Genomic DNA, 10,808 nt, shown 5'->3' on the forward strand with positions numbered 1-10,808 from the left:
GAGGAACCCGGGGGGGGGGGGGGGGGGGGGCGCCCTCCCCCAGTCGATTTCGAAATTTTAGTGTAAAATTTTTGAATTATTCGACTTTGCCCCGATGGATTTTTTTCCCCAAAACCTTCAAATTTTGCTCAAAATTCTATAAATCTTGCCAAAAAACCTTCAAATCTTACTTAAAAATTTCTATTTTTTGCCTAAAAACCTCCATTTTTTTTGCTCCAAACCTGATTTTTTGCCCCTGGTGAAAAAAATTCTGGTTCCGCCACTGGTTACGTGTAGGCTTTAAAAACTAAAATCTATCATAATATCTTATCGAAAGTCTTATCCTGATGAAATTTTCGATAGTCGCAAGGTGACCCTTGTGAGCCTTGCTACTCGTTCATCAACATCGTATGACTCATAAAAACATGGTCATACGCAACTGACGAGAGCAATGTGTGACCCTGCGACTCGTGTTGTCCCGATCATCATTCTAACTCTCCGTTCGCTACTTAAAATTTCTCGGCCATCACCGAGCAAATGGCGAGTCGCAGTCGCATGGTATCCTTACGACTTGCGAGAACATTTTGACAATAATTTTTTAAAGGACGAGTCGTTATAGTTCGTTGTGAAAATGAGCGTTTTGATCAATAACCCCGATTTTATTAGGAAAGAAAGAAAAAGAAGTGAGTGCATAATTTTAATCTTTTATTTAGATCTCACTTCTTATAGTAATCAAACTACACCCATTAATGCCTTAAATGACACCAAAAGCTTTCACGCTTACGTATAGTGTAGAAAATTCTCCGCACCAACTACCAAAGCAAATTATAAACCAATAATAAACTAAAAGATAACATTAAATTATGGTGTTAACCCAATGCATAATTTTATCATTATTAAAAAATTGGATGAACCCAATTAAATAAAAGCAAGTCCCCCCACCCCCCATCCCCACCTGCATCGGGTACTAAATAATAGCCCACGTTATGAACCCGTATCATCTCATGAGTGCCTTCCTTTCTTCCAATTACACCCATTCTCTCTCTCTATACACATACTAATATTTGTCTCTATTTGTACGTGATTTAGTACTACTGCAAACCCCAGAAAACGGTTGTATTTATATCAGATAATATGGTGTTCATTTGCTTTTATTCGTAAGCACAATCGACCCATCATGGATTCAACCGTTTTCGAAGGTAATTTTTCATCGATCTCGTTTAAATTTGTGTTTTTCTTGATGGGGTTTCCTAATATTCGAGTTATTATTCTGGGGTTTGATTGTTGTTTAACATCCACCTCAAAGATTGAATTTTTATTCAAGAATTATGTTCTTACTGGGTATGATATGCTGATGTGGATCTGTTTCGGTGTTGTTACTGCATGATTATCATTACAGCGTATTATGTAGGGTTTTTTCATGGTATTTTGACATCTGTTATTATTAGGCTGCAAGCTGATACAGATTATAAATATTACTAGTACTATAGTTTAAGCCCAAAAGTTACCCTAAATTTACCATTTTTTCGTTGAATTTCAGTCTTGAAAATTTACACTGTTGTATTGAAAGTGTTCGGGTAAATAAACAGTGTGTTTGTGATGTCCTTTTTGTTCTGAAGCTACTTACATTGTGAGGAATATGTTATACTTATCATATCTTTTCTTACAGTAGATATATACATGCTGATCAGCTTGAAGTAGCTATATTATGCAGATATTGATCATTAGGTTTATGTATTTAATTTTTGGTAAATTAATATTTTGATCAGTCCTTAGTTATCATCATCTAGTTATGGAACATTCTGCATTCTACATGGTTGTTTATATTAGCTAACAAGTAACACTTTAAAGTTTAGTTCGTAATTCATTATCCTGCATCGACGAGCTTTAGTGAGCCTTTAATGCAGTTGTGTTCGAATGTTTTTTCGAGTAAAGTAGATTATGGTTTAATTGGCTTCTTCAGAGTTAAACATGTTATAACTTGGTGTCAGTTTTAGTATATATAGTAACTAATACTGTTAGATATTGTGAAAATATTTGATAAAACTGAAGTTCAAAGTTTACAGTTTGGATTAGGAAAGTCAACACTTATTTAATTATGAGATTCTAGAATAAGCCTACCACCTTAATGAAAGTTCTTTGTTACATCTTGATGACATATTTCTATTCTGGCTTGCAGGGCATGTATTAGATACATCAAATAGTTAAAATAATCAAAGTTGTCGGTTAAATCTTTAGTCATGCGTTTACTTTTCAAATAGATTGTTAATTTGAATGGCTATTTTATCATTGACAAAGTCAAAGTCAAATCTTGATAGCAATATAATGAACTTAATCATGATCCAATTGTTACTTTGGCTGCAGGGTCTGTGTTAGATCCATCAAAGTATGGCAAATTGAGTATGGAAGAAAAGAAACAACTCGTATACGAAATATCGGATTGGTCACAAGGTGCACCGGAAATATTGCAAACGTGGGCCCGTCAAGACATAATACAAATTCTATGCACCGAAACTGGAAAGGAAAGAAAATATGTCGGATTATCGAAACCCAAAATTATTGAGATTCTGCTTGAACTTGTGGCCGAGAAGAAATCACAAAGGGCCATGAAAAAGCAGAAAAAAACTGCAACAGATAATTCTTTAATTGACATAAATGATTGTGATTCAGATTCTACTGAGACTAAGTTATGCAAAAACTTGGCGTGTAGGGCAAAATTAAGTCAAGAAGATGCATTTTGTAAGCGGTGTTCGTGTTGCATTTGTCATCAATATGATGATAACAAAGACCCGAGTTTATGGTTGACTTGCAGTTCAGAATATCTGTATCATGAAAAAGCATGCGGGTTTTCGTGTCACCTTGAATGCGCTTTACAACACGAAAAATCTGGAATTCGTAAAGATGGAAATAGTAAAGGACTAGATGGGTGCTTTTACTGCATATCGTGTGGTAAAGTCAATGATTTGCTTCAGTAAGTTCTTTTGACCTGTTACTTGACCCATTTGGACACCCATTTTGACCTGTTACTTGACCCATTTGGACACCCATTTTGACCTGTTACTTGACCCGTTAATTTCCCATCCATTGCATAAATTAGTATACTCACACGCTCACGTAAAAATGTACATACAGATGTTGGAGAAAACAAATGATAACAGCAAGGGACACCAGGGTTGTTGACATTTTGTGCTATCGGGTTTTTTTGGCCCATAAGCTCTTGATTGGGACTGTGCGTTACGGAACTATTCACAAAATTGTGAATGAAATAATTCAAAAGCTCGAAGCAGATGTGGGCCCATTGACTGGTTTGCTGGTTAAGCAAGCTCGAGGTATTGTTAATCGGCTCGCTTCTGGTCAAGAGGTTCAGAGATTATGTGCGTTTGCACTCGATTCGGTAGATTCAATTTTATCCAACACTCATGATCCTGTTGTCAAAGGTTGTTTTTTTCTTGACCTTTGTAACCTTATGTTCTTTACAGAGTGATTTTTAAGATCAAATGAAATCTGTTTTTTGCAAATTTGTGTATTCATTACAAATTCATACGTTTTTGCAGAAAATGAGAAAGTCAAAAGAAGTCAAAGCCTGGCTACGAATTCCGGAAGTTTTTCAAATCCTTCATCAGTTGAAGACGAAAACAACAATATTGTCGTCTACAAGGACACAAGCGAGAAACAAACAGACAAATTTGAAGAACAACAAAAGATTGTTCCTGATAATGTAGACACTAGTGTTCAGAACGCGAAAGAATTCGATCAATTTCTTAGTGTGACAAAAGGTGAATTACCCTTTACTCGTTACAAAGCCGAAAGCTCAAAAGATGAAACTTTTGCCATAAAATCGACACCCGAACCTTCAAAAACTAATCTTGATGACGGGTCATCAAAAAAACGAAGTAGTGAAGAAGTAGAAGATCGAGATTTTGGATATTACGTGAAGGTGATCAGATGGTTAGAGTGTAAAGAGCATATAGATAAAAGTTTTAGACAAAAGTTTCTTACTTGGTACAGCTTAAGAGCGGACCCACAAGAGGTTAGAATCGTCAAAGTGTTTGTGGATACGTTTATGGAGGAACCAAGTTTACTTGCAGAGCAGCTTATCGATACGTTTTCTGAAGTGATCGCGAGCAAGAAATGTTCAAAAGGGTTATGTTTGAAGCTGTTTCACTGAAAGCGGTAATGGAGAAAAAAAGAAAACAAGATTAGGATGATTCTTTATTATGTTCTTCGTTTTGATTATCATCAATTCATATTTGATCTCATTCTATCACCTACTGGTTTTCAGTAATTTTATATTGCGGATAATATATTTATGACTTCGATTATACTTGATTATTATGAAGATATAAGAAAGGCTACATGGCTGTTTTATTTATTGTTTATCGTCTGTCTTTAGCTTTTTCAATCTCACAAGTTTTGTGATCTTAAATAAATTTTTTTTTTATGATCAATGATAATGATAAGTAAACTATTTGTGCCCCTGATATAGTTTTCAGCTGGTGTTTTAGGTTAAAGATTTTGTGTTTAGCTGTAAGATCTGACATTTTTTTTGTATAATTAGAAGTAAAAACCTACAGCCTTTCAAAAAAAAAAGAAGTAAAAACCTACAGCACATTGTGGCTCTTTAGTGGAAACAATTGTGGCTCAAAGGCAATCAACTACAGTAAATGTTTAGTGAACCACATTTAATTGGGACCCTGCATACGACGGCTATAACAGCATGATATTAAAAAGATTTTGGTTTTTTTTCAATTATTAATATATTTTTTCTTTTTTCTTTTTGACTTTTAAGGTTGGCAGGGGTGGAGATAGGATGGGACAGTGTAAACAGTCGCCTTCAATAATAAATAACTAGTGAAATAACTCGTGAAACCACGAGTTTGTTTAAACGAAACAGTTTAATTATATGTTTTATTATATGTTTTAGGTATTAAGTGAACGTAAATGCTAAAGTCATTTAGTTTAATGACCCGTGAAATCATAGAGTTCGACTAAGAAACTCGTCAGCTGCACATTTCATCAAACACCTAAAATGCATATTAAACAATTCACATCCAATCATAAGAGATAATATTGTTGACATTTTATTTTAAAAGTGTAAATTAAATATAAATTTAGAATTGGTTTCCTTTTACCTAGCTTTTATACCTTCTCGTATTCAATTCAAAATAATTAATTAAAATAATTCAAAATTATTTAATTTTAATAATTAAAATAATTATTAATAATAAGATTTAATAATAATAATTAAATAATAAGATTTAATTTTAATTTAAAATTATTTAGATTAATGACATCACTCACAATGCTTAGATTTTTTTCTTTTGTTTTTTAATTTTCTTTTAACAAAAGAATTAGCCTAACAATGACATCATCATTATATAATTTTAATAGAAACTATAGAAGATAAATTATACATAGTATATAATGTAAAAAAAACTTATAAAAAAAACTATTTTATAATGGGTGTTGTATCATTGATTTTGAGGTAAAATAGTTTAATTAAACCACCCTTGAAATGCAAACCATTACAATTGTATTACTCTTCAGGCGAAAAAGGAAAAGGACAAAATTCTTGCCTATACGAGTAGAATCTGGTTTTGGTTTCTGCATAAATGAGATGGAAGTTATGTTTTTTGTTCGTTAAATTAAATACATATACGTTGTTATTTAACCCTTTACTTGGTGAAAATGAACTGATTTAACCAATGGTCTTTGCTTATGTACAACATTAGAATGAAGATCACTAATGTCATTGAATCATATTTGCCTACATCCAACGTGCCTATCTTAACATGTTGATAATGTAGTACGGAGTATAAACTATTTTTCAACCATAAGTTTCTTTTGCATACAAAGAGAAGGCGGAAACTAAAGTTACGAATTCTGCTCAAACACCCTGCACAAAATACCTGTAACGTATTCTATCACTAGTCCATTTTATCACCAATTTAGCATAACATGCGTCAAATACTTGAATGATTCCTAAAAAGTGTCAAAGCGAGTGAAAGTTTTTACAGTACTCCCTAATATGTATAGCTTATATGTTTGAGAAAAGGTTTGAACCACTACATAAGTTTGTCTACAACTGACCCGACTGAATGGAATACAATGTTTTCTGAACCAAAGAGAAGTGTTCATTATTACCATAATTATCCTTCTATAACATGCTTTCTCGTATACAACAAAATCAAACTGTGTTACAACTACATATCTTAACACAGTATAAAGATTTTCAAGGGCTGCAGTTTTGGACTTTTGGTGCAACACTCTCATTCATATAGGTAATGGTTTTGTTGTCTTGCTTTCTGCAACTACCAAAATATATGTCCAATGTAACAAAAGTTCCTTTACAAAGTTTGCTTATGTTTCTCATCTTCATTATGCATGTGAGGTCACATTAGATTCTTCACAAATGTAAAGTGAAATACCGTAGATTATGAGTTTCGACAAACTTGTTCAACAAATGTGAAAAAGTACTACACTGAAATCAAGAAAATACAACAATTAAATTTCGGAGAACCTTATGCAACCATATTGTCAGATTTGCATATATCAAAATTCAGAAGGGAAAATTACATTGCAAAGCATGTCATCCCTACACAAACTAAGATACATCAATAAGAAATCCCTAAAAGAATGTATCCGATACCTTGTAACATTTAGTAACACTGAAATTGTTTAACGCTGACTGCCGGCCCTATCAAGGAGTTATGCATCATGTGAGTTTGCCATTATGTCGCAAGTATCAAGCATTCACTAGCCAAATTTCAATGAAAAATGTTCAACATCAATACCCCTGAAAAGACCATAACATAATATGAAAACTCTGGCATAAGCATCAAACCTTCATTTGCATCTTATTATAAACAATCAAAGGGCTAATAGAGGAACTGTAAGGCATGATGAAACATAATATCCATTTTACACGATAAAGCTTTTGTAGCTCTTCATAGTCAAATCAAGTCCATTAATAAACATGTTCTGATGTTCATTATGATTTGTAAATATCGGTGCACGTGGAAAAAAATATCTTACGTGCAGTAACTTTTTTATTGAACTTTATTTTTACATGAATTTTGTTGTAATGTGTGTGTTGTGACAAAAGACAACTAGTGTATGATCCTTCATACTCTTTACAATTATTCTTAACAGGTCAGTCTATAGATTTTGGATGACAAGACTTATTTCCCCTCTTAACCATACTATCTATCTGCAAGTATTTCAAAAAAGGCTTAGATCCAAAACATTAGCTGGCCCACACCAGACACTCCAAAACCCAACATGTGAAAGGTGAATCGAGCTAACCTTGCGGTAAGCAACATTGTTTTTGAGAGCCGATTCAAACCATTGACCATTATTACATATGTCCAATGCCCTTACCAACCAGGCTATACGGCCTGGCACATCTATCTGCAAGTATGTACAATTCACAATATGTCTAATAAAACAAGTATCCATTTAAATTTAATGTTAAATACTGAAATCCATTTACCATTAGCCTCCTCATGATCAGTTTCGAACCTTCTAAAGAAGAACACAACTTTGATCCTATGCTTTTTCACCAAATTTATCTATCCAGTGACAGCGCAGCAGCTTTGTCCAATTTACCTTTTCCTCTAAACAACAGTTCAATTTAGCTTCTTATATATAGGTAACTATCTTTTGAATCTTCTATTTAACTGTTGTCATTTTGTTTCCTAATACGATTATAACGTTATATCTATCTATGCCACATTGAACCTGTATCATCTTAAGGGTAAACACTTACAATGTTCAGTATCTATCTGTCTAAAGCTTATGACCGCAGCAGCATTAGCTATTCTATTTATCGGCTTCTATGTACAATAGGCCATATCTCTCTAACATACATGCCATTCAACTAACCAAATTATCAATTATCAAATTAATTTTATAGCTCAGTTTCACATTACATCAACTAAATTATGTAAAAGGCAAAACAAACAAAAGCAAATTACGAGTTACGGCATTATAAACTAAACCCTAACCTCAAATTTAACGATTAACTTCAGCTGGCAACGGACGATTAAATCCACCACGGCGATTCATATACTGACGTGGCTGTCTTTTAGTCACAGCTCTAATCCCACTCACATCATTCCCTTCAACTGGTTTCCCTTTCGTCGAATCAAACCCTACCGGAATCCCCATCATCTTCATCATCTCAATCTCATTAGCATCTATCTCATCATTTTCAACAGCAACTTCACTACCTTCCTTCAATTCCTTCTTCTTCTGCTGCTTTTCCTTCACAATTCCATCCACAAACTCCGAAACCACATCGTTATCGACAACTTTATCGTGTTTACGACGTTTATGCGACTGGTCAGGTGACGGTGTACGGTTGTTACTTTTTCTACTTCGTTTGTGTTGGTCAATTGATCGAGAACGTGACCTCGAGTGCCGAGCACGTGCTCGTTCCGGCGTGTATGACCTTTTGCTTCTATCTTTACGGTCACGGTCACGGTCACGGTCTCGGTGACGGTCAGCATCCCTTTCACGATCTCGTTCTCGGTCTGAGTCCACGTGGCGATGACGCGGACGGTCACGGTCGTCTCTGTCTCTTTTTCGGTCACGGTCACGTTCACGGTCTCGGTCTCGGTCACGTTCACGTTCGCGGTCTCGATCACGATCACGGTCACGGTCACGGCGATCGCCCATCGTTATAGGGCAAGATTTAGGGTTTCGAAGAAGCGTGGTACAGGAAATTTGGGGGTTTAATGAAAACACAGGTGAGCGTTGAAATTTGTTACTTTTGAAATATTTAGAAGACTGAATATGATATATTTGATAATTCAAGGGGTAGATTTTATAAATACAGTCTTCCTTAATTTTTTCGAGAAGAAACATATATTTGGGCTTGTAAGGCCCAGTTACATGTTAATCGGACGTCGGATGAACATATTATTTGATTATAAAATTTCGAGTTCCGTTAAATAATCGAATATTCTTTATTTAAGTTAAGTTGAAGTGTTACAATCAGAATCGCTCTCGAGAATTGAAGTATCTAGAAAGAAGTGAAAAAAGGTCTTTAGGTTCTAACGAATAATATAAAGTATTTAAAAAAATAGTAGACTTTGATTTTTTATTTTTTTTCTAGGACCTTTAATTGTTATTTTTGAATCTATTGTGCTTTTCTTTTACTGCTTCAGTTGTGTTTCCCTAGTTCGATCTACTGCTTCTCAAATCTCTGATTATGTCTGTATATATAAAAAATTGAGCCAATGATAATCATGAACCATGAACGGTAGATCATTTGTTACCCCATTGAGCCTCCCTCGGTTAGAACGTCTCATAACCCTAAAGTAATGATGCAAGTAAAGAGTGTTTTATCAACTCGAATTCAAGTTTCATTTAGATATATTTAACAAATCTCTTTTTTTTTTCCCAAATACTCCTCGTGGGTACGGACAGGGCCGGATATTGGGGCGTGCAAGCCGTGCGGCCGCACAGGGCCCAACACCTATAAGGGCTCATAAAAAATATCATAACATTACATATATAGGCTCATTTTTACATATTTTGATCCATTTGTTAATAAACAAATAGAAAAATCGAAAAATAAGATACATAGTCAATGTCAAATACTCCGTAATCCAATATTATGCTCCAATACTCCACGTTCATGCTACAATACTTTAATTGTCGAAGCTTAGTATTATGTTATATAAGAAAAAATTTTGTATACAAAAGACCCACTTTTATTTTTCGAATAGGGCCATAAAATTAACGGGACGCCCCTGGGTACGGAAGTTCGTCATTTACAACTTTGTGTAGCTTGCAATGTAAGTTGCCACTTAAAAGTTAGTCGTCTCGCAAGTGAATTAAAAACTCGAGCTCAATTGAGAACTCAAATAAAATAAATAGTAAATTTTTAAATATATTAATCTCAACGATATATTTAACTTAACCCTAGATGATCAAAGCGCACCATACCAAGCATTTTGAATTCCGGTATTTGGCAATTCTAGTGTTTTATTGAGACAATCACATACTCATACAGGCCCCTTTACACAATAAACCTCACAAAGTCACAAGCCCATTTCTCCTTCTAAAAGCAACTTCGCATGCACTTGTCCCGTATCTAATGAAACATTTACAATGTCTAGTACAACTCAAATCTTTATTAGTTTTGTTATATGTGGATTATTGGTGGGACTACTTATTCCTATTCCATCAGCAACTAAGGCCACTCCCTATCGTAACTAAACTATTCATCCTCTTAACCTTCCACATCAGCGTCACATCAACACCAATATCCTATAACTAACTCATAATTAAACACTCCCTATAATGGCTAAAACAATACTCCTCTTAATATACAACGTACAAGCAATAAAGCATCAAGTTCAACAATAAAAAGCCACTAGACCCACAATTCCTATAACTAAACTTAAAACTTCCGTTAAATTGATGGTGGATGCGGGTAACTAAAGCGGGTAACTAGCTCGTGCCTATGGTTAGTTACGGGTAATGACGGGTAATGAACGGGTAATGAGCGGATAATGAACTATAGGGAGTGGTCTAATACTGTTTTCTAGCTAATTAATCCATCTTTTTTTTTTTTTTTTTTTTTTTTTGGCAAAAAACTTAAAATTAAATAGATAGCAATAATTCACAAAAAAAAAAAACTCAAATCCATATTTGTATTTATCCGTCGGTTTATATAAAGAGTTATTGATCTAACGGTTTGAAGATTGAAGGAACTCATCCAACTAAGAGATTTTATCTTCGAGTCCATAGATGGACTCATGGACATTCATAAGTATTCGTGAACAAATTCATGTATAGTATGTGCGGTTGCTTTTAAA

At 34.3% G+C, this 10,808-nt stretch overlaps 2 protein-coding genes across 2 annotated transcripts; one reads left to right on the forward strand and one right to left on the reverse strand.

Moving 5' to 3' along the window:
• The first annotated feature begins 971 nt into the window (after positions 1 to 971).
• Positions 972 to 4,301, forward strand: LOC139885549 (VIN3-like protein 2). Its single transcript, XM_071869305.1, has 4 exons — positions 972 to 1,178; positions 2,344 to 2,950; positions 3,112 to 3,416; positions 3,534 to 4,301. The coding sequence occupies exons 1-4, from the start codon at positions 1,157 to 1,159 to the stop codon at positions 4,145 to 4,147; spliced, it is 1,548 nt and encodes a 515-aa protein (XP_071725406.1). The 5' UTR covers positions 972 to 1,156; the 3' UTR covers positions 4,148 to 4,301.
• Positions 4,302 to 6,414: 2,113 nt separating this feature from the next.
• On the reverse strand, positions 6,415 to 8,658 carry LOC139848361 (uncharacterized). Its single transcript, XM_071838093.1, has 2 exons — positions 7,986 to 8,658; positions 6,415 to 7,389 (listed from the first exon to the last, which is right to left on the reverse strand). Exon 1 carries the CDS (start codon positions 8,656 to 8,658, stop codon positions 7,993 to 7,995), a length of 666 nt encoding a protein of 221 aa, XP_071694194.1. The 3' UTR covers positions 6,415 to 7,389; positions 7,986 to 7,992.
• Between the last annotated feature and the right edge of the window lie 2,150 nt (positions 8,659 to 10,808).

This window comes from Rutidosis leptorrhynchoides, chromosome 1 (genome assembly GCF_046630445.1).
Source record: "Rutidosis leptorrhynchoides isolate AG116_Rl617_1_P2 chromosome 1, CSIRO_AGI_Rlap_v1, whole genome shotgun sequence".
Lineage (NCBI taxonomy): Eukaryota > Viridiplantae > Streptophyta > Magnoliopsida > Asterales > Asteraceae > Rutidosis > Rutidosis leptorrhynchoides.